The 24,897-nt window shown below is 37.5% G+C and overlaps 1 protein-coding gene across 4 annotated transcripts in view; it reads right to left on the reverse strand.

Annotated features, from left to right (window-relative positions):
* The window catches only part of ASCC3 (activating signal cointegrator 1 complex subunit 3), a 287,466-nt gene that overhangs the window by 231,706 nt on the left and 30,863 nt on the right, over positions 1–24,897 (reverse strand). For all 4 annotated transcript variants that reach the window (XM_068937883.1, XM_068937886.1, XM_068937884.1 and 1 more), the window contains 4 exons: positions 5,988–6,108; positions 2,641–2,848; positions 1,772–1,913; positions 1,043–1,168 (listed from right to left, as the gene is read on the reverse strand). In XM_068937883.1, the coding sequence (XP_068793984.1) occupies positions 1,043–1,168; positions 1,772–1,913; positions 2,641–2,848; positions 5,988–6,108 (597 nt within the window). The remainder of the gene's footprint in view (positions 1–1,042; positions 1,169–1,771; positions 1,914–2,640; positions 2,849–5,987; positions 6,109–24,897) is intronic.

Genomic DNA, 24,897 nt, shown 5'->3' on the forward strand with positions numbered 1-24,897 from the left:
CAGACTTAGATTCTAATACTAAACTGTCTTCTGTCTAAGAAGGGTTAAATCTTTAGACAGCCTTTACTCAGAACCCCAGCAAAGCGCTGTGGATAGCAGTATTAGAATTTATATTCTCATTTCCTGTTTGCCCGCAGAGAAAAAAGCGGGAAACATTTTTCCAATGTTGTATGTTATTGAAGAACTAAGAAACGTACAACATTCTTCATGAGCACATACAGCTTGCTCTTTATGGTAGCTCTTTGAAATTAATAGGAAATTTTCCATTGATCTTAGGAATACACATTTGACATTACAATCAGGAACAAGACCGCAAGCTCTCAACTGTGGATACTAATAGCGTCTCCAAATTTGTTATTATGTTAGCTTATTTTTCCCTTATGTCTGCCTCTGCACCATTTTTAGATCAATATGAGTTAAAACATTAATGTTGGTTTTACTTGCATTTTTCCCCATAGCTCTACATTTTCTGCCCCCAAAGTCTTGCCTTCTTTCATTTGAAGCAGTATTCCAAAAAGTTTTGCACCCCGTACAGTCTCTTACACCATAACTCAACAGCCCACAATAAACAGCCTACGATAAAACTATTATTCTCATGGACTGCAAAACAGTGCTGGGCAGGATGAAGACAAGCCAGTGTGTGTCAGCTAGGGGGCACAAGCCAGCATTTACTTCTCAAGACGGACTCCAGAAAGAGAAGGGAATGGCAGTGTTTTTTCTTTTCTTTTTTTTTAAGATCATTTTAGTAATCCAGTTGACGTCGCAAAACTGTAAGTAGCTGACCAGGTAATGCCAAAGGAATTGAGAACTGTGGCTCAAGAACAAATTGTTGAGAGCAGGAACTTCTTAAGTCAGACTGATCATCAAACAGATTATATCATTGAACTACATCTTCAAACAAATATTCTCAAAATTAGTCCTGAAGAATCTAAGTGGCTGCATTTACACATCACAAATCACAGAATTAACAAACTTTTTTCAAATCAATTGCTGCAATGGCAAAGTAAAAGCTAATGTAAAACCTTTAAAATAGTTTACTCACCTCGTCTAAGTCTTTAATATAAACAATTTTCTCTTCAATACCAATAGGCATTGGTTCACTGTGGGGGATCTTCACCTCTTCATACATTTTGTTGTTTTCCCTCTCGACTGTCTCTGGTAAGAACACCTGCATCGGTATGACAGGAAAATTAATTGAAAGTATGAAAACAGAAAATAGCATTATTTATCGCCGCCCACTTTAAACAACAGTTTTTCATTTTCTTTCACAAAGATGATATAGCTGAATCCAAAAAAGAACCATATCCACATTGATTCATTTTATAACTGGCACAGAACCCCCAAAATGGAAAATAATCAGTTTTACTACTCAGAAAATGATTCTGAAAAGAACCATTTTATTAAATTTCAAAAGGTATCTAATTTTATTAAATTTCAAAAGCCATTAAGTCTGGAATTTCATAAAGAGTTCATTTTGCTAAAGTCAGTTCAATAGTTTGTTACAGACAGAAAGGAAAATAGCATTTTTAATGGCTTACGAGGCCCTAGAAGGAAAGACAAATAAGCTAGTCAGGAATGAAATTACTTCTTATACAGTCAAAATAAAAACAGACTATATGAAGGCACGTAAAACCCTCTGAAAATGAGCACTGTTTCATACACAGTGCTCTGACTAGTAGGGAAATCTCTAAGGGAACAAAAGGAACCCTGCCACGCATTGTTTACTGCGAAAGATGAATTGTTCAAGGAAGGTCATGCACCAAATGTGTACCTTTGCACCTCCAATGAATGCTGATGTTTTCATAGCTTCAGCTCGGGAATCATAAACATGAGGATAATGTATTTTTTCAAAGTCCATCTCTCTCTGTCTACCCAGGACCGGCATACTGCGAGCATTCAAAAGTGCTAGTTCTCTGTAAGCAGAAAAATCACTGAAATAATTCTGCCACTTATAGGCTGCCTTTACAAAAACTGAATACAGTATACGGAAGTCAGAGCAAGTGTGTGGCAACTCAAGGAAAAAAAATAGCATTGTATTGTAGTAAAACAATTAAGGAAGAAATTTTACTGGGTTATTAGCTGGCATCGGTTAAACCAAGTTTTTAAAACAGCATGTTTAGATAAGAATCAATCCAACAAGTGCAAGGCTTTCCTAAATATAGTTTTACCTCTCTTTAAACAATATAGCAACATATATTCATGTTTAAATACCTGTCCCACTATATGTTTCTCAATATAAAAAGTCTCCTTATCCTCCTTCTCCACCTTTGCAACGTGGAAAATAGTACCCATTAATCTGAAGAGTGGGGGGGGAAAAAATAGCTCTGATGCATTCAGCACACGCTTCATAAATCTTAAGCTAGAGTGTGTGTACAAGAACTAAGAAAAATGGCCTGCTCCTCTAATCTGCATCTCTACCCCACATAGATGAGACCAAGAAGATTCTAATTAAGCAGATCACTGCTTTCTTACCCTGAAAATTAGGTTTTCGTATTAAAAAAAATTCTATACTTGTAATGAAACGTGACTTGAAGTCAGAATCACCTAATCACCAAAGTGAACTAAAAGAAAATATATGATTATGATACGTTGAAGTAGCAATTACAATACAAGCATTTTTCAACTTTTGGCATTTATTACCTTTGCATCCGTAGCTCTTTGGGATCAAAGCACAGGAGTCCTTCTCCAGAAACTTCTCCATCTTCCCCAGCTTGTTTTTCTTTTCTGGCATTTCGTTTTTCTTCCCGACGATATTGTTTCATTAACTGCCTTTCTTGTTCAGACTGAATTGTGACTTGACAGCCATAGTTGGGTTTAGGATTTTCTCCCACAAACTTCTTGCACTGTTCTGCAAGAAGGAAAGAGGTATGTATCTCCACAAGTGCTGGATTCCATCTTTTTTTTTTTTTCCTAGTTTTCTTAAAGATTTTTTTTAAAAAGATAGTTTAGGTTTAGCTAAACTGGTGACTATGCACCAGTTGGCCTCAAGAATCTGAAATAAGTCACAGCTCATCTCCCTAAGGCTGGATATTTAAAGTTACCAAAATTACCGTTATTAAGAAAACAACTGCAATTCTGCATCCCAAAGCAAGGGGGACTGCGGCGCAACGTAGCAGTGAAAGGGTTATATCCTTTCTGTATTTATGATAATTTCATCAACAGCGGGAAAGTCAATTATTTATCCTCTTATACATGTACACTGATAGTAGAATGGTATGAAAACAGAATAGCCAGTTTTATTCAAACAGCCTTTTCACAAAACATGTAGTGTACATTTACTAGATAACACGATTGCCTTGAAAGGATATATTTCCCTAGAAAAATGAAAAAAGAAATCCTATACGATACAACAACAAGGACTCCCTCCCTTCACGTGGATCAGTAGCAGGATTGGACCAAGAAGAACCAGAACCACAGCACAATTAAACTACATAAATCCAAGGCAGCAGGGAATCTAAAAAAGCTGACGTGCTTTGCCCTTCCTAGGCCATTACTCTTCCTTATTCCAGGCTCAACACAAAGTTACAACCAAGACTTTTATATGCAATGTCTTGGAGACATATTTTCCCTTTTAACTGCATCAATATTTTCACACTTCTGTTTTTAAAAATCTGCAAACAGATTAACTTCAGTAAGTTTTATTGAATATTATGTATTTAATTGAATTATGTTTCATATTTACTTTTGCAGTCTACCTCTGAAGCTGAAAACTTTTTTGTATCAAATAAACCCATTTGACTACTATTCCGAGAGGTGTGTCCCTTAGTTTTTACCTACAATAACAGTGAAAACTCCTACTTCTGCTCCTACACAGCATGTATACTGGATAAAATGACTGTAACTTATTAAATACTGTTGAAAAAAATCTAATAAGAAACTGCCAAAAAGCCCACATTAATACAATCACACCTGTACTGTAGTTTACTTTTTTAACCTTTTCTCTCTTCTACTAACTGACGATTGATAGAATTTGTAGACTACGTTAATTCAGATTGAACTCCCTAGGGCAAAGGGCTGGTACTTGATTTGTCCAGTGAGCAGAATGATCAGCTTTACTGCTGTGGAAGTACATTACATAAGAAACAATCAAATAATAAAGCATGCTAAAAAAAAAATTGACTTCTCTCTGAAACTCAACAGCTATCTGTGGATAGCAGTAAGGAAAAGATTCTTTGACACACTCTTGCCGTTCATATTCACACAGTAAGAAAAGATGCGATCCTTCAAAAATAGTTGTGGAAGTTACAGAGCAGACTCGGGCAGAAAATAAGACTTATGGTGTTTGCAAAAAGTAAACTGGGTTATAGATGATATACACAGGCCTCATTTTGAGACCAAAGTGTATATTTAGGTACTGTTAAGGTTTTTCAATTCATAGTTTTGCATTAGGAACCCTAATTTTTCAGATCTGGGAAGAGCTACACAGATCTTTCTAAGACTAGCGACTGCGGGGTGTTCACCATTCTTTAAAGTCAAGGAAGATCTACACTATAAAATTTTAACAATAGTAACATTATTAGGATAGAGCCACAACTCTAATCAAACAGCCACAAAATTCCAAACTTTTTAAAAGTAATTTCAATACAAGGTTAGAGTCAACATTAAGAATCTAAGATTGAAAATGTTAATCAACAAAAATGCATTTTTCAACTGTAGAGTGTAAAACACTTTTCGAAAAGGAATTTTAAAAAGTTACTCTCTTTTTGTAGTGGAAAACAGAACAGAGATGACTTAGCCAAACTAGAAACAAACCCAAATGTTTTAGATCTCCCCAACCCAAAACCACTTGACTAATATCTTTCAGGCTTCTTCATTTTAAAAGAAAAGTCTTAATCCAATCAATAAATTCTTCAAGCTTCCCTAGAATGAGTAACTCAATTCTCTAAAAACAAAACCAATGAAAACTCTTTCCTCTCTAGCAGCTTGCTTTTTAACCCCGATGAATTCCCTAATTTAGTCAAATGCATTGTCCCACAATAGGAGAAAGTGGCAAAGATTTTGGAAGGAGCAGAAGACAATGGTTTCAGTGTGAGCATCACGTGGGACCCAAGAAAAGTTTGTCCAACCATGGTCTGGGACTAGATAATACCAGCTGAAGTTATTCCTGTCACTATTTAATTTCAGGTACTATTCCCCACACTCCTGTGCTCTGCCCACCATTCATGGCAGCCTAGCTGTCTGCCAGTGACACTGAACAGGAATAGAACAAATTTTATGCTAAACTTCCATATTTTCATTTTTTAAAGGTGAATTAGGTCTTTCACCTAAGTCCACAGGTGACAGGGGACTAGTGTAGCCACACAAGCATCCTCCCAGTACAATCAGGAAAAAACAACATTAAGCAGCTGGCAAAGATTTTGTCATGCAAAATCACAACCTGAAATGTCAGATTAATACACAGTCATTTTGAGATAACATGTTTATTCTTCTGTAACAAGATATCAAGAGGATTTAAGTATTTTAGCGTAATTATCTGTTACACCTAGAACAGCAAATTAAAAATCTTAGAAAAACAAAATCCCAGTATAAAACCAGGACCTCTTTTTTCCTCTCACTTATCCATCACTCCATTTAACTCATTTTTTTTCAAAAGTGGTAGTTACGACGCTTTTCCTCCCCGAGCTCTATATTTAAGAAAGGCACAGAAACAGAGAATAAACAGTAAAGCAGATGAGTAAAATACGCACTAAAGTAGATAATCAAAGATAACTTATTTCCACAACAATCCACTGAAATACATACAATGTAACCATTAATATATTTTTAATATTTACACATACACAGCTGAAAAGTAAATAAATACGTGCAATGTATATTTATTTTCTCTGAATATCCAGATCATGATCTATACCCATATACAACCAACCTCCTCCCATTTTGTTTCCTTTCTTTTAAATACACGGATATCAATGCTCCTTGAAATGTAACTAAACAGTCAGAATACTCAGTTTTCTCTGGTTTGGAATAAAAATTCTACAGTCACTTACCTTGCAGTATCTGGAACCTGTTATCATTTGGAAAAGTCAAAGATCTTTCCACAATCAGAGATCTGTTCTGTAGAAGTTTTTCTATGAGTTCAAAACCTTCAGGGCCTAGCAGTTCAAATAACTGCAAAGAAAAGAAAATCGTAAATCATTGTCCAAATAAGTGTAAATTTACTAACAGAACTGTAGTACTACTATCCCCGTTAATAGGATTGGTAATAAGTTTAAATAAATCAATGAATTTCAACACCAAGTGATTCCGTCCAAAAGATATCATTGCTAGTATTCATCCAGATTCTGTATATAAAAATGGAAAATTACAGAAAAAATCAGTTGGAAATACTTAGAATCTGTGAATTTTGCCTATTAAATAAAAAGAGAAAATAAAAAGAGAGTGTGAAATAAAAAGACTGCTTTTTTTTAATATAAAATTCAACTCTGCTCAAGATTAAACTTCACATGTTTTTCTTTATGGTTATTTACATAAAATCTTCTACCTTTATATCCCTCCATAATCTAGCCAGGTAAAAAATCAAGAGAACTGGTCCTTTCTTATAGATACCAGATAATTAGGAAGTTTTTCCCATTCCAGTGAACAAGAGAAATACATACTGCATTTTCTCATATATATCCAATACAACAGAGACAGATATGGAAGAGGGTAGGAGCTTGCAGAAATTATTAAGAGGATACTTGTGTACAGTCTCTACTGCGTGCACACACGTTGCTGATTGTGTGTGTGTGTGCGCACACACACACACGTGTTTGATTCAAACACGTAACGCAGGTGATTTAGAGAACAGAACTCCACACCGATAAGAACTGGTTTGGCCCAATGATTCTCTTACTCAAATGATTCTCTTATAGCAAATTAGAGCAGCACAGTTCCTCATTTAAAGTTCCCCTTTCCACATAACATTGCTTTTCAATGCAAAACAAACAAAAAATACTTTGTCCTTCTTATTCATATTTACATTGCCAAAAATCAAAACATTATACACTAGAATGCTAAGTTACTCGGAACCCATCCTTGACTTCTAATGCTTTTTAAGCCAGTGTTTTTGCATGTTTTTTGTTTTTCTAAAGGGAAAACAGAGCCTTTTCTTCCTAGTGCTTTTTAAGTTCGTTGCTAATATTTTCATTCAATTTCAGGTTTTCAAGTAAGAATAAAAGTTATGATTTACTCTCACTTAATGTTCCATGAAAGAGTAAAATTTGGCATTGTAGGATTCAATGATTTCTGTTCTAACTAAGAAAAGGAGAGAGAGAGATCTTTTATTGCCCTATGTTTAATTTGCAAACTCTTTAATTGAGATTTTCACTGTGGCTGTCTGTGACTACTGTCCCATGAGAACAGCTCAAAATAACTCTATGCTTCATCCTTACATATTTGCAAAATGTTTGAACCGTGCCAGGTTCATCAAATCAGTGACCCCGTTTTTCACACCAACCTGTACTTCAGAATATAAGCTGTCATTTAAAAATAAAGAAGAAAAAAGTATTATTCCTGGCCCTCAGGGTTATAAGGAAAACACAAGGTGTGTGCAAATTAGTACAGTGATGTCAGAATCCGCAGAGACTATGAAATGATAGCTCTGAAATGTATGAACTTCCCTATTTCTGCCATCAAAACAACCAATGATGACAAACTGGAGAAGCAGACTTGGGGCAGGGGGGAGAATGGATGCAATATGGACAAATACAAAATTCTATACTTGGGCAGGAATAACAAACCACAATAATATAAGACAGGGAACTTCTGGCTAGGTATCAATTTGCAGACAAGGATCTCAAGCTATAATGGATTTCTTTCTATCCAGCCTTCTCTAACAACCATCATTAATTCTTGTCATTTGCATAGGTACTCACTGTCACTTTACTGCCAGTTTTTAGCTAATATTATTTAAAGATGTAAGGGGACTTTGTCTTTATAGTACAAAAGCAAGTGGCAAGTGAGTGCCAATATTCTGCTGACTTTGGAATAGTATCAGGACAGGGAAATGAAATAGTTCATATTCAACCAGATCTGGGCTTAAATACCAGCTTCTCATCAAGGCAGCAGACACAATATATGCCTATGAGAATTACCATGTTGCAGAAAAAAAGGCAAATGATGCATTATTCCTGAGACATCAAGCTTATACCTTCAGCTCTGCACAGGACAGCAAAGTATCTCTGTCACTGGAAGCTGCTAAGAACAAGCTAGAAGAGCATTGCTCAGAAAAGATGGTTTATAATGGGGAAATAGGTGACAGTTTGGAAGAGAAAGATGCCCTTCTGGACCTGTTCTCCCAGTACTAAATGATAACTATCTGTGTGAAAGCTCTTTCAACTGATCAGAACAAGGCAGCTCTACAAAGAAGCAGTAGTTACCTGAGGCATTCCACTTCAGGGCCAGAGACAGATACTAGATAAGATAGATAGTTTCAATTACTTCATCCCCAGTTAATTAAGGGCTCAAAAGACGACGAAAGTCAAGGTGAAAAGAAGTACCTAATGGTCAGGCAGGACTCAAAGAGAACAGAATCCAGACAGTATTACATATGCCAGACTCTGCAATGGTGGTGACAGTCTTTCCATTCCGCCTTCTTGGTTCCTGGACATAGTATAGTATTAATTTGCTACTACTGGCATGAGAACTGTGTATACAATCTAGGTTATCTTTTTGGCATTTGAGAAGGAAGGAGGCTTTCAAAAACTAAACTCATTGTTCAAGAGAGAAAGCAAAATCATGCAGAAAAACAGAAAAAAATGACCTATTCTTATTTACAAGATGACCATACCACTTTCATTAGATGCTTACCAGAGATCATGGGTGGAAAACTGTTGAGAGTCAAACCAAGACATTAGTGGAACTGCTGGCATAAAGTCAAAAAGTTTGCATAGAGCAGAAATAACTGAATTTGAGGACTTGTCTATATGAATGATGTCTTCAGATTTGTTCATAATACAGCAATTCACTGCTTTCCAATTAAAGTATTAACACGTGGCACAGAATGCTGTTCCTTCAAAGTGTGATTCTGTATCTTATTTGTTTGAACTTCCAAGAACATGTTGATATGCCCATAGAATAGGTCTATTCACAAGGCTTTCCAGTATTTCAGAAAATATTTTGACATTTGTTGGCACCTTAAGTCTAATTTCCAAAGTAATTAACTAATCAAATAACAACTTGAACTTCTGTTATTATAGAAACCATTAAAGATCAAAACAGTAGATGCACCCTAAGCTAACTTATGGAAATTGATTTACGAGCTGGAAAGAAAACACCACCACTTAATTGGGATACAACTCAGATTAACTGAATCCAGGGTCCAGCGTCTTCAGAAATATCACAAAATTTGTCCTCCCAGAAAAAAACCTTCCCACTATAAGAACTACATTTGTGATATTAGCAGTCACATTATCCAAATAATCCTGATCAAAATTCAAAGAGTAAATATACATTAAAAAAAACCCATAGCTTATCTTATTCAAATGTGAAAGAGGTGCCAAAGTTTGTACAAAGTAATAACTTACTGCTCTCAGTCTTACAGTGGAAAGTACTTATCTGTTATAGTGATGGGTAGCTGTATAAATCAAAGAGCAGGAAAGAAAATTAGGAGCTGTCTTGATTCAAAACTGCCTTATGTCTACTAGGAGAAATGAAGTACCAAAGCACAGAAAACATCCAATCCAAGAAATAAAATGGCATCCTTTTGCCAAGATAAATCTTTTCTATAGTAGTTTTGATTTTTTTGATGGTATAAAATGAAGTTGTTGACATAGACTGGAGTGCCTGAACCAGCTGTAAAACCACATAATCCTCAATACCTCCAGAACTTATAAAATTCTAATATAGTCCTGGGCCCCTGCAATCAGACTCAAGCCTGGACATTCAGCTAGAGGTATAAAACCAAACTGATTGTTTGCTAGAGTTCCTCTGCATGCTAACCTACAAAATAGAAATGTATTATTCTTCACAGGAGACTAACATTTTGCAATACATGGCACAGGCTTCTTCATTATAGTGTTTAAGGTTAATGCCCTCCTACTCTGTAGGAGATGCCCATAAAGAATCAAACACCACAATCAAGACTCAAAGAAAAACCAAGTAACAACGTATGGAAGGTAAAATAGAAAGCTTAAGAAAGTTAATGAAAAAGCTGTCAATTCTATCTATTACTAAGCCTCTCCAAGCAACGAGGCATCAACCCCCAACCAACTGCATTGCTTCTCTGGACAGTTATCTCTAGTTAGGCTGCTCAGAAATTCCTAATATTACCTACAGAAAAAGAAAATGTCTTCAAAATCACCAGCTTATAGGTTTTATGCTTTTAAAAACATTTATGTAATTTCCAAGAATAAATTGCTATTAGAATATTTTCCTTTCTACAACTCACTTTGACACATTTACTCTCAGCATTTGTATATCTTTTCCTCAATAACATTACGTAGGAATATTTAATTCATAATGGAATCTGTTTTTGCAGTAAACATACAAGTACCTTACGCTTTCATAATTTGCAGTACTCACATATAGGGTTATTATTTGTGCCCACCAGGTCCCCAAACAACATTAAATCTCATTCACTCATCCGTGTTATTCTCAACACACAAAAAACAATAGCCATATAGGTTTTTGTGCATAACAAGCTTTATCACAGATGAGCTAAATGTCATTTTTTCTACATGCTTTCTCCAACACAAATAATTTAATATTCTGTGTTCCAAAAATCAAAGAGTATTTTCTGCTCTGCTATAAACTACAAGCTACTACACCACGTTTGGCCAACATGGATAGCAGGAGATAAGTAGTTTACTTAGACATCTAAAAAGGTAAAGAGCAGAAAATATGTTTAAAAGATTTGGTAACATCGAATAGACTTAATTTTTTCACACAAATCATTGATCTGTAGTCATTTCAGTTTTGAAAGAATACTCACTGTAATTGCTGCAATATAACAGAAAGTGGAAGATTAGAACAAAAACCATGGCAACCACAAGCTTTTCCTCAAACCCTCCCTCTTCCAAAAGATGTTTCTGATACAGTAACACAGTGTATCCCATTCCAATTGGGTAATTAATCATTTTGTGGCAAGAAGAGAAACTGGTAACAATAGCTCTGTCACTTTTCCAAGGAGCAGCACAACCCATTGACAGATTATTGTCACGAGTGATTGCAGCCTGCAGAGCTACAAGAGACTCAATACTCACTTAAGTGCTGTCAGTTTTCCTCTCTCATCCTTTTTTAGGAGAGCTAGCAGCTCTTTACGGTTGGAAGTTACTCTCAAACTACAAAGGGGATTTTGATAGCTTGTTTTAATGGGTAAGAAACATGAATTCACTGAATCATGATCCATTACTGTTCCAAGCTCTACTGTTTTTTCCTTATGCTCTGCCTAGAACATTTTTCATACCCAGGCTTACAGGAGTAAAACTGGTAGTTATAATGAATTTTACTATAGCTCACAAAAATAAATGCACTCACCTTATTCTTGCTGTTAAAAAAAAAAAAAGTCTTAGTACTAAAACTACATTTTATCCTGAAGAGAGTAAAAAAATAGACTTGAGTAATAGACTCTGACTCAGAAGAGGCTACTGTCAAGACAAGCGTCTTGGATACAATATTTTGCTTCACCAGTGAGGGTGAGGAAAAGGTAAATTGAAAAACTGTGATGTCCTCCTGGGGATTCACGTAGCTTAAGATGCTAATTATCATGTTTCATTTCAAATGGAATGCTTTCTATTAATCAAATGCAGGAGTTACTGGGGTCATATCCAATCTAAATCTGTAGGAAGGAAACGTTTAGCATTGAAATACTAAATAGAAGCAGTGAGTCCTAGAAAGATAGCACAGCTGGGGACCACATTGATGACAGGATAACAGTAGCTTTTAAGGGAGAAATTACCAAAGTAACAGCAAGTTCTCTTAGGTATTTTCATCACCTGCCCGGCATCATTCTTAGTTCTAACATATTCAGCTTCAGCCACCCTTCTAAATTGCTCATTCTAAGGAGGGGACAATAGAGAAATACACATTTGAAATAAGGAAGATGCATATTTGAATGGCAGGCACATGTTTCTGACGCTTAAGCCCGTAACTGAAACACTCTGTCAAAAACTTCACATCTCTGAAAAAAGATTAAACAACGTGTAAGTTCTCAGGTGAAAACTGGGTCCCAAGCCAACAGTTATCTGGATATGACTCTTTCAATTCAGGTGCTAGCTGCTGCTAGTTATATATTCCATCTTGAAACATCAATATCCAAGTCCCTGAGAGCAGACAAAGCAATCTGGAGAATGTTCTTTTCTACATTTTTACTAAATTATTTTGAGACAAATGAGACAGCATGCAATAACTGAAGAGGCTGTGTCAATCAGCAGTTTCTTGTCAGAATACTAGCCAAACTATTACGTAACTTGAAGTGGGTAACAGATTGTGCCCAAAAGGCAACCCTGACTGTCTCCAACAATGAAGGTCCCAGATGACTTCAAGTACTGCTCAGTGACCATAAAGACAAAGATGAGACTGATATATGGTCACTCTCACATTTGAGTGATTCTTAAATTTCATTTTATGTGCATAGCCTTACTATCAGGAAGAAAGTGTAATGAGTAATCAGTCTAGGGACAAGAAGGGACAAGAAGTGTCATATTGCATTAGAATGGTGAGGCAAGGTCCTCATGCTAATAATTTCTAGTGAATGTTAGTTGTATGGAAAAAGGCAAGGAGACAGAGACAGGCCACAGCAGACAAGAAGCTGAACCCCAATGAGATGCATGATGTAGGCTCAGCTATAAAAAGTACATCCTCACTGTTGAGCTCACAGTTCAAGACTGCAACAAGAGCTTTATTCTAAACATCAAGATAGTTAATATTTACTTTTCAGTTCTACAAGGCGCAATTTAGAAAGAACCTTGGAAGAATCATCTCCTTAGCATGACCTCAAATTTGGCCCAGACCTGCGAATGTTATTTTATTTCATGATCTATCTGCCACCCACATGGCATTTTCTTAGTTTCTGCATCTACTGTGAGGTGGGAAGAATTCTAAAAGTCTCAGATAATATTTTGCTTTTAAAACGTGAACAACCACCAACTAGTGGTTCTAATGTCTTGCTTGTGGCTTAGTATTGTTTACTATATATACCTCTGAAGCAATGAATGAAACAGAATACCCAGTGCAGCCAACCATCAGTGCTGGTTCTCTGCATCTCTCTGCTGTGTTGCCTAACAGCTGCTCTACTTTACAAAGTCTCACCTACACTACTAATTGCTATGCCTGCGCTTAGTGGCTTACTTGCTTACAGATGATTTTGCTCTACAAGGCACAATTCAGAAAGAGCCTTGGAAGAACCACCTCCTTTGCATGACCTCAAACTTGTTTTTTCTTAATAGCTATTAAGTAATTGAAACGATTTCTTAATTTCAAAAAATTATAGGGAAAATACCAAATTTTTTCTCAGGTACAGGCTGACAGCAAAAACTGTCTGGATAAAGTACCCAAGGAGTCTCAAACCAGACAGGAAAACTCATATTACACATTATTGAAGAGATACAGTAACAAAATCACGAACATTGAAGATAAAGTTTTTTGCATGGGAAAACTCAGTACAAACGAGGTCTTCACAAATATTAAACGTACATTGAAGAGTAATGGCTTAACACCACCTCAGATAACATCTACAGATTATAGAAGAATACTTGTTTTAATAATATAACACAGATTTTCTGTATTGTCAAGTTTCATACAGGTTGATTAAAAGATGACAAACCAGAGAAAGAGTAATTTCTTACCAGTGTTATTAAAAACAGATATTAGGTGTGTGAAAAAGTCATATAGCTCTCAAACCTGCTTTTTCTCTTTCAAGCATATCATTTTTGAATAAATAGGTCAACACATTAAGTTCATCTGTACAGAAAGGATCTTCCAAACCTTGCAACCATTTCTATCTAGGAGACACGCGCAGAGCGTTACCAAACTCAGTGTAACTACACCTGCCTCCACTAAGGAACAGGAAAAGAGCACTTCGAGCACTTTCACATCAAATCGCTGATAAGCCACTTGTATGCAAAATGCATCTCTGCCATACAGGGGGGGCTAGGTAATTCTTATGTTGCGATCCCAGAGAGCACTGGGGTCAGGAACGGCAAAACGGTGTGCCTAGCAGCTGGCATTCTCACTCGCAACAAGTACCTGCTTCCCAGACAGCCTCGTGCAAAATTCAGTGCCAGCTATGTAAGAATGAATGAAAAGTTACTCTTCCCCTCACAGGTCTTAATAAGTCCACCCATGAAGATGTTTTTTGGTGTTTTGGAAGCAGTCTTTGCATTTTCGGATTTCACCTTCAGGAGGCAATCAGAAGAAAATAAATTGAAATTTAGAAAGAGGTAAATCAAGAAAAGCAGCACAGTTCTAGGAATTCTCCTAGAACAAATTTCAAAGTTTTTGTTATTTAAAAGATTGAACAAAGTTGGGTAAGAAAGCTGATGAAAAGTTTTCATATAACATTGTCTTTGGGAAAGAAATTTGCATAAAGCTAATACACTAATGACAAATTCTTACTCAACATTCAGCTTCTGGTTACTTTTCTCACTGATAATATTTGCAGTGCAACAAGAGAACTGGAAGTTTGATTTTGTGCAGTGGACAGATCTTTAGTCCAGGAGTACAAGTTCAATGCACAAATAATGACATGGCCATTTATTCTTTTTAATACTATCTCTCCTCAGCATATAGGCATCATCCTCTATTTCTATATTTCTGTATCCACAAAAAACTATGAAATTTTACTTTAGCTACACACAACTAGCAAAGTATGAACCACAGTATGAAAAATAACGAAGTGAACAATATTAAAACATCACAATTAATTTCTTAGAAGATAAAGCGTATAGGTGCCACATGTTATGCGCATGAGATTTCTTTTAAACCAAACCGAAACCGAAACCTAAAACTACACCACTGTGAAACAGATGAGTTGGGGAGGGGAGGGGGGAAGGCAGGGAACAAAGACCATTTTTCTTATAACAAGACTCACAAAAGAGATATCATCATCATCATCAATGTTTTATCAATTTGATGAGTTGGTGATTGGTTAGACACTTACACAGATACCCTTATTTTCAGTATATGCAACATACAGCTACAAGGCTACATCCATCAGCTCGTTTAGTCCATGCACTTAGGCAATTAGAAACGTGTCAAACCCAGACACAAACAGCAGACTACTGACATGCCTTTTAAAAAGGAAGCCCTGAAGTCTTAATTTAAGTGTAGAAAAATTTGCTGTTACATGATTCCTTAAATTACTCTTAATCTTCAGAAGTATTTTGGGACCAGCTGTTTATGAATTTTGAAAAATATGCTAAAATTAGCTAACCACTGCATTTGCCACTTTTCTATGCGTAGGAAGCAGGTGCAGTTCCTGCATAAACTACAGGCTAATTTGGAATTACTGAATGATTATTTATAGAGATACTACCCAGATGCCTGCATCACAACTGCAATAATATAAATCCAGATTCTTACAAAGAAAAAAAGAAATCTGAGGCAGCATAACTTTTTAATGAGACAGCAGATGGCTACTTCATTCTGTACTGAGAATAAAGAGCAAATTAGAAACAGGAGTAAGAAATTTTGACTTTAACCGGCAGAAAATATCCGTTTATAGAGGAAGTTTCTGTATCAGAATCAAATGTCAAAAACAGTTTCTTAGTGCTGAGGATTTAAAATATTTATAAAATGGTTATAGTAGGCACTGAATTCTTTTCTGGAAAAACAAAAAAATTGCAGATATTTATAAAGGAAAACAATTCCAAAACCTGACCAAAAGCTGACAAACTGAGAACAACAATTTAATTGAGCCCAGAACCGTTCAACTGTAGTCTGACCCTTCTGATTTTCCAATAAGTAGTGACAATGTGCAAGAAAACACCAAAAAGCTAAGCATTAAATTCATGTTGCTTAACAGTGGTGGGTGATGAACAAGAAACATGAGACGCTAATAGTGAAAGTTAGTTTTATCCCAATTAGGATTGCGAAGTCCAAATTTTAAGATTCTCCACAAGAGCTTGCCAGGCGCAGCAGGCTTCCTCAGATAAACGCTGCTCCTGTGACTACCCCTGCTCACGCATTGCAAGACCCTGGGTGGCTACGTGCCCAAGAAAACAAGGCAAGCCTTTGTCAGAAACACGGCCTCTTAGAAAAGGAGAAAAGGACAAAGTTAGTCTTAATTGGGGCTTCAGATAAGAAAAGATGAATTTTTAGCCTAGCTTTCTACGGAAACGAAGCACACGAAATCACACTGTGCATCATCAGCAAGTCGCTACCAAACAAGTTTTAAGCCTCTTTGGTAACTTCCAAATGTGACAAAGGGATAGAGGTTTTCAGGAATGTTTAGTGGCCAGGTAAAGGAAAGTGATCTAAATTACTCCTCTTTTTGCCTCTCCTCTTATTTTCTGAAAAGCTGCAGCTCCACTATGTTAGCACTAGTAAATCCACCAGTAAAAACACCAATATAAACTCTTCTGCAGCACAAAAACCTTCAGTACGCACATTACACTAGAAATAGAATAATTTAAATCACGGATTAAAAAGTCACAGGTAACCTGGCTTTGTGATTTCGATGGCTCTAGGAGCTGCTGCTTGCTGATAAAATCATTTTTAGGAGTTTGATTTTGTGTCTAGTTAATGAGTGAGCCTTAATCTTTCAGATGCCACCTGATTGCCTTTCCCGTAGTTGCACTTCTTGTAGCTCCTTACTGGAACTTACTGGAAGTCTCCAATTGGACTTGAAAAGAACTTTTCAGGATCAAAGAAAATAAAAAGGCAAAAATTCCACCAGCTACAGCCTGGCTCACTCTAGAAAAAAATCTCATTAAGTTTAATGATATATTTAAGCTGATTCAAAAGTTACCATGAAAAGATCAAGCCTCATACCACCTCAAAGATACAACAAGCTCTCTCTTTTCCATACAAAATTGAAGTAAAGGAGTTGATAGGAAAGAGGAAAAGTTACTGAGAGGAAGGAGAGTGACCAGCTCTTGGCACCAGAAGGCTTGCAGCTCTTGCCTCTCACTGTGGCTCTTTCATGACTTCTATTTTTATTTTTTTTTAAAGTTCTGTCCTTGAAAAACAGCACCAAGCTCCATTCAATTTGGCTTCTTAGGAAGTGGAGTTCAGGATCCTACAAGGAGGGACCAGGGCAATGAGTAGGATTGCAGCGCTGGACTTCAGGAGAGCTAACTTTGGCCTCTTCAGGGACCTACTTAGGGGAATCTCATGGGGTAGGGCCCTAGAAGGAAGAGGGGTCCAAGAAAGCTGGTTAATATTCAAGCATCACCTCCTGCAGGCTCAAGATCGGTGCATCCCTCTGAGGAAGAAGTCCAGCAAAGCGGGCAGGAGACCTGCATGGCTGAGCAAGGAACTCCTGGCCAAACTCCAGCAGAAGAAGGAAGTGTACAGAATGTGGAAAAGGGGACAGGCCACTTGGGAGGAATACAGGGACGTTGTCAGAGTGTGCTGGGATGCGACAAGGAAGGCTAAAGCCCAGTTGGAATTAAATCTGGCAAGGGATGTCAAGGACAACAAGAAGGGCTTCTTCAAATACATCAATAGCAAGAGGAAGACTAGGGAAAACGTGGGCCCGCTGCTGAATGTGGCGGGTGCCCTAGTAACAAAGGATACAGAGAAGGCAGAGTTATTGAATGTTGCCTTTGCTTCAGCCTTCACTGCTAAGGCCAGTCCTCAGGAATTCCAGACCTTGGAGACAAGAGAGGAAGTCTGGAGAAAAGAAGACTCTCCCTTGGTTGAGGAGGATCAGGTTAGAGATCTTTTGTCCAAACTTGACATCCATAAATCCATGGGCCCCGATGGGATGCATCCGTGAGTGCTGAGGGAACTGGCGGACGTTATCGCTAGGCCCCTCTCCATCATCTTTGAAAGGTCCTGGAGATCAGGAGAGGTGCCTGAGGACTGGAAGAAAGCCATTGTCACGCCAGTCTTCCAAAAGGGCAAGAAGGAGGAGCCAGGAAACTACAGGCCTGTCAGCCTCACCTCCAGCCCTGGAAAGGCGATGGAGCAGCTCCTCCTGGAGGTCATCACTAAGCATCTGGAGGACAAGAAGGTGATCAGGAGTAGTCAGCATGGATTCACCAAAGGGAAAACATGCTTGACCAATCTGATTGCCTTCTCTGACGGAATGACTGGCTGGGTAGATGAGGGCAGAGCAGTGGATGTTGTCTGCCTGGACTTCAGCAAGGCTTTTGACACTGTCTCCCATCACATCCTCCTAGGTAAGCTCAGGAAGTGTGGGCTAGACGAGTGGACAGTGAGGTGGATTGAGAACTGGCTGGATGGCCGAGCTCACAGGGTTGTGGTGAATGATGCAGAGTCAAGTTGGAGGCCTGTGGCTAGCGGTGTCCCCCAGGGGTCAGTCCTGGGTCCAGTCTTGTTCAATGTATTCATCAATGACCTGGAGGAAGGGGCAGAGTGCACCCTCAGCAAGTTTGCTGATGATCCTAAACTGGGGGGAGAGGCTAACACACCAGAAGACTGTGCTGCCATTCAGAGGGACCTGGACAGGCTGGAGAGCTGGGCGGAGAGGAACCTCCTGCAGTTCAACAAAGGCAAGGGCAAGGTCCTGCACCTAGGCAGGAATAATCCCATGCAGCAGGACAGGCTGGGGGTTGACCTGCTGGAAAGAAGCTCTGCCGAGAAGGACCTGGGAGTGCTGGTGGACAACAAGTTAAACACGAGCCAGCAGTGTGCCCTTGTGGCCAAGAAGGCCAATGGTCTCCTGGGGTGCATGAGGGAGAGTGTTGCCAGCAGGTGGAGGGAGGTGATCCTGCCCCTCTCCTCAGCCCTGGGGAGGCCTCCCCTGGAGTACTGTGTCCAGTTCTGGGCTCCCTAGTACAAGAGGGACATGGAGCTCCTGGAGAGAGTCCAGCGGAGGGCTACAAAGAGGATGAGGGGACTGGAGCATCTCTCCTATGAAGAAAGGCTGGGAGAGCTGGGCCTGTTCAGCCTGGAGAAGAGAAGATTGAGAGGGGATCTCATCAACGTGTACAAGTATCATCTGAAGGGGGAGTGTCAAGAGGATGAGGCCAGCCTCTTCTCCGTGGTGCCCAGCAACAGGACAAGAGGCAATGGGCAGAAACTGAACCACAGGAAGTTCCATCTGAACCTGAGAAAAAAGTTCCACACTGTGAGGGTGACAGAGCATTGGAACAGGTTGCCCAGAGAGGTGGTGGAGTCTCCTTCCCTGGGGATATTCAAAACCCGCCTGGATGTGAACCTGGGAAATATGCTCTAGGTGACCCTGCTGGAGCAGGGAGGTTGGACTAGATGATCTCCAGAGGTCCCTTCCAACCTAAACGATTCTGTGATTCTGTGAAGAGAGACAGCATGGCGCTCTTTTCAGAAAAAGACAAAGTTTCTTATTATCCTTGGGCTTTTTACAGTCCTTGGACTCAACCGAGCTGTATACTTTAGATTCTGATTTCAAAAAGAAGGCCAAAGCTAGAAAAAGAGGAAACTGTATCAAAAATAACTGGATTATTTTCTCCATATAAAATGTGAGCAGATAAGCTTTATGGTCAAGAACAATGAGAACCAAGCTTTGTATAGCCTGAATATAAAATTCTTAGTAATTTTAATAAAATTACAAAGAAAAGAATATGAATTTGAAAAGCCAGAGTCATACCAAGTTAGAAACTTTGATGATGGCAAAGATAAAACTCCTCAGGGTGATTCACATACCTGTACTTTCTGGAATGGGTATTTGCTTTTTATGAACTAAGTAATGGGGAAATAAACTTTGTGATATGTTAATTTTTTTAGGGCTAGAATGTCCTTTTACTAAGCAGAAGGAAGAGCCACTCTGAAGCTTAAAACCAAATATATTTTATGAGACAAGTTGCTCTAACATGAAATATCTGTGATGCAAGGATATACACACACAGAAAATTAAAATTAACATTATAATGTAATGATATATTGAAGAAAACACAAAGTTATGTCAACTTAGTACGAGATCCAAAGTTTTCATGTGGTGTTGCATACACAAATCAATGAACATTTAAATTAGCTGGTTTTAAGTCAAAATGAATTTTAAGCAGTGGCTTTTGGAAACCATTTCCTCAAGTAGTCTCGCACTACAACTACCACATGCTAACTGATTTTAACTAAGAAATAATAACAAAGACACCTTGAATTTTGTTTTCTACTATGCAAACAACTCCCTAGAACAAACTTTTATATGACATTTTTCAGAAACAAGCCTAATACATTAACTGTTATTAAGCAGTTATATAGAATTAATACAGTGACAATGGATATTCAGTCTGTCCTAAGTAAAGCCCCCTGGCAAAAGTTTGCTAAATTCTGCAGAGACGAAAGAGGAGTCATACTGAATGCACCAAGAGATGCGGAGATGAGAATTCTGCATGACTTCCAGGAGGACATAAGCAAATAGCGATAGGGTAGAAAATGGAAGGAATCTGAACTATACAAAGATATTTCAGGCTATGATAAATTCCTGCTCTTTACTGTATCCCAAATACAGGAACAAGGGATATCGGAAAAATTACTAAATACTACACTTCCATGTTTTCTAATAAACCACTGAACTACGGTGGTGAAGCTTGGGATGCATAATCATTTGTAAACATTCAGGCAAGGATCCTTTACAGGTTTCCTAAAAGCATAGCTAATTTCATGACCGCTAGTAAGATTAGCGACAATCACTAGTAAGGCAGGTTGAAGATGACTCCAGGAGCAAAAGATGATAATCTCTGGAAGTCAGGTAATTATTTTCATTTCCTTCTGTAATCATAAATAAATCCTATATAACTTCTGAAGTGCCCTATGTGGCTTTTCAGTAACCTTTTAACCATTACTTCAGGCTTTGTTCAATACTGCAAAAGATGATACCAAATTAAGGGTTGAATGAGAAATATCTCAGATTCCCAAAAAGTGAATGGTTCAAAAACATTAAAAAGCTATTACTGAGAGTAAAAAAGTATGTAATAGATACAGTGACATACCAATATAACCTGCATCAGTTCCTATCACTAAAGAGCGCTAGGAGTCTCTTTAGTTATACTCTGTATAAAAATGAGTACTGAAAATTAATTGAAGTAGTAATCTACTCATGATTCTTGGTACCTGTTCAAAGCCTTCACTTGCAACTGAATTTCCATTTCCAAAAGCAGCCGTTAAATACCTTACAACATCCTGAAGCTGTTTGTGCAGTATAAAGACATTGCATTAATACAATGATCTTCAAACATCAAATTAGTTGTTATATACAGATAACATAATCAAACTTGCCACTTTACGATTTGAAGAATGTCTTACAATCAGTGTGCAACTGCTGTGTGCAATAGCTCAGAGTTGATGCCCGTGTGCATTTCTGTTAACTATGCAAATTAAGAGCTCACAGTTGCTGCAAAGCTATCATAGCTTTGGAAAAAACACTGCCTAGAATTTGAAAGTTGACCAACGCTCTTAGAGAGGTTTTTCCTCACTAATAAGAGCCAATATTTACAAAACATTTGTATTATGCTGCCAGTCTACTGCTATCCCCTCGCTCTACTTATGTACCTTTTTCTGCTAGCCATAGTCAGTTGATGCATTACTCCCACACTAAATATGTTTGTGCTACTGCTACTTTGCATGAAGCCAGACTGGCAATTATTCTTTCATATTTCATTTCATATTATACCTTCTATATGGTGGACCTCTTGTGAGGTCCAAATTTTTTTTTTTTTATCATCAGCTATATACAGCATTGGTGAAGTCATCCACTTAAACTGCTTTCCCTTTCAATAGGCAGTCTACACTTAACACATCTTCTACCTAAGATCAAATAAGCAGTATAGCTGTAACACTGAAAATATCTGGCAGTGCTTACAATGACTGTTATTACAATGAGTTGTGAACTGCATGTCATGAATGTTATAATGGGTTATAAACACACAGATATTGATGTCTTTACATTGTTTTTAGTCAAGGCAACATTCTGTACTTGTGGCTTTTTTGTTTTTCATTTAAGTATCTACATACCCGACTGCGTTTTTTTAATGCTTTCAGCATCTGCATTTTTCCAGTACTAATGCATGTTTGAAAGTTGTTTCACATCTTTAGTCTTGATGATAAATAACTAAAGTAACAAATACAGCAACTTATAAAAAGTTAGTTCATGTGCACAACTGTTCTAGAGCAAGCGGTTCAGTGAAACATTTTAAATCAGCAAAATAATCTAACTCAATTTTCCATCAAAAAAAAACCTAAAGTTGCAGTATGACTAACCTGTGCAAATTTCAGTAACGCTTAATTTTAGTAAATATTTTGTATATTTGTTACTACATCTGTTTATATCAGTTGCTTAAGACTAAATCCAGCCAGTTTTACAGTGGTAATAAAGTAGTTAAAGCCAGTGAAGAATGGATAAGTAGTGAGACTTTAATGCCAGATCTAATTTAATCTAGTTCCTCTGTGGGAAAGTCTCATAAAAAAAAATAAAAGCAACATTAAAGCTGTTGTAAGTGGCAAAAACTTCCCATAGCACATAGAAATAGATGCTAGTACAATCCTATTCTGTAATAGTGGGTTTTTTTTTTTTGGCTGTGCCTGTGAAATACCAGCTCAAAAATAACCTATGTATTAGAAGTTAAAAAGTCAGTACAGAATAACAGAAGTAGTAAAAATAAAAGCCCTTTGAAATCAAGGAAAACTGATTTTAATGATGCTAGGCTTTTATGATAAATGTTTTGTCTTTGCATTTAGATATCCTAACCTATCAGCATTCAATCATTTTAAAGTCTAAACTCGTTTTCAAAATATATTCACTTTTCCTAGTTCTTTCAGTTTGGACAACAAAGTCGATCATTTCACCACTGACTATAGTTTCCAGTCAATTTAGTTTCCTCATTCACCAACAGTTACGTTCTACTGTTTGGTTATGCCCGAATGTTTTCTGCTATGTTTTGCATTAAAAAAAAAAAAACTAGATTTTCTATAGATTATTTATTAAAATTATTTTTATTGGCCGCACGTTCTGCCAAAGCTCATTTTGAAGCCAAATTCAGCTTAACTTTCTCCTTCTAAGAATGGCTTGATGAAAAGCACAGAGGGAAAAAGGCAGCCACCTACAGGGACCGCTCAGAGCACCTCTGCTTCTGCTTCAGACAGGGAGCAAAGCTGCAGCTGGGAGTCCTAAGAGAAGAGCAGCGGCTTACGCAGAAAAGCTGAGCTTTGGCTTTGACCGGTAACAGAGAACCTTCTGGGAGCAGAGAGGCGCTGAAGAGCGGGCTGACGTGCCTAGCTAGCGACAAGTAAAATGGACTTTCCAGCAACAGAACATTCAGCATTTCCCATCTTAAAAGGCGAAGCATTTGCAAAGGCCAACAGCAAGCATTCTGCAAAGCTGACACTTTATGCCAACATGCTTTAAAAAAATTGCTTTTTAAAGTGAAAAACATACCGAAACAAAATATACATGTATACTCTCATGCCTGCATGCTATATCTTTCGGATCAACTTGTAAGGTCAGGGTATGTCTACACAGCATAAGAAAACAAGCTTCACCTGCACTCTGAGCCAACCAAAAGTATTAGTCCAACACCGAGACTGAGCTGATTGCACTGCGTACAGCTAATACAGGCTCTTTCGCTAAAGCATCTCCCTTGGGACGTACAAAGCAGATCAAAAGTGTGATCTCAAAACTAGCGTCCAAGAGTCTGCAAAAAATGAAATGGTACAGCATTCATCACAGTCAGTAGCATTATATGAACTCTGAAGACTTCAGAGTTCCTTAATATAAATTAAATGTTCAGACTGCCCAGGGATCACTCTCATACAGACCTGAGAGTTCAGGTTAGAAATAAGAGAGTTAAGTTTTTCTTAGGTCATCAGTTTTGGATGCTAATACCTAGAACATAATTTTTATCTGCAAAATGAAACACTAAAATTCTGGTTACTAGCCAAAGTAAATATTGTTTCAATGTGTGCAAAAAATAAGTCAATACAGAGAGAACAGTGCCTGCAGAGCGTGCTACTGATAGGTAAAGCACACTAAATCATTAGTTGGAAGCACACACACAAACAAAATCTATATACACTGCTTAATCTTTTTCTGAAGTAATGTGACTCTGTGGGACTGATTTTGTACTTCCACTCACCTATTTGAAGTGTGTAATAAGTGTGCATGGTCTGCAGAAATTAATAACTTCTTTTGCAGCTGGTTTGCAGTATAAGCTCTAAAATGTACCATCTCCAGTGGAACTGTATTTCAACATAACGTCAAAATGTGAAGCGTCAAACAGAATTTACTTAAATTTGTCTTAACTTATACATTGAAAAAATTTTAAGTGTTCTTATCAGTAATGTTAAGCTTTTAAATGGTATTAGAAATTTGGTCATGTACATTAAGACTGTATTTTCTCTCAGGAGAAAAGCGACCATTACAGATTGCTGCTTATTGCAGGAAACTAAATGAATGATTTCTCTGCATAACAAATGCCCTTTATTTATAGCTACTTAATTTAGGAGACCAATTTAACACATTTGAAATTAAGGTCACTTTACAACTTAATTAGGATTACTTGCAGCACAAGGACTATTTATTTCCTGTATACTATAATTCATTAGTTCAGTTACACATAAGGTTAAAATGCAGGTGCTTGATCTAAAAGGTCCACTCCACTTATTTATTATTAGATTCTACTAACAAGGTCTTGTCAGTAGAACAACACCTCAAAAACAAGTTTTTGAACTTAAGAAAGAACACGTTAGGCTAAGCAACAGCATAGAGTTAAATTTAGTGAATCAACGCAAGAAATCTGCCAGAAAAAAAGGTAGACTTAATTTAAAACAGAGTTAAGAGTGGAGGTAACAAAAGACTTTTCTCCAATGACTTCCATTTTT

The sequence above is a fragment of the Struthio camelus genome, chromosome 3, assembly GCF_040807025.1.
Source record: "Struthio camelus isolate bStrCam1 chromosome 3, bStrCam1.hap1, whole genome shotgun sequence".
Classification (NCBI taxonomy): domain Eukaryota; kingdom Metazoa; phylum Chordata; class Aves; order Struthioniformes; family Struthionidae; genus Struthio; species Struthio camelus.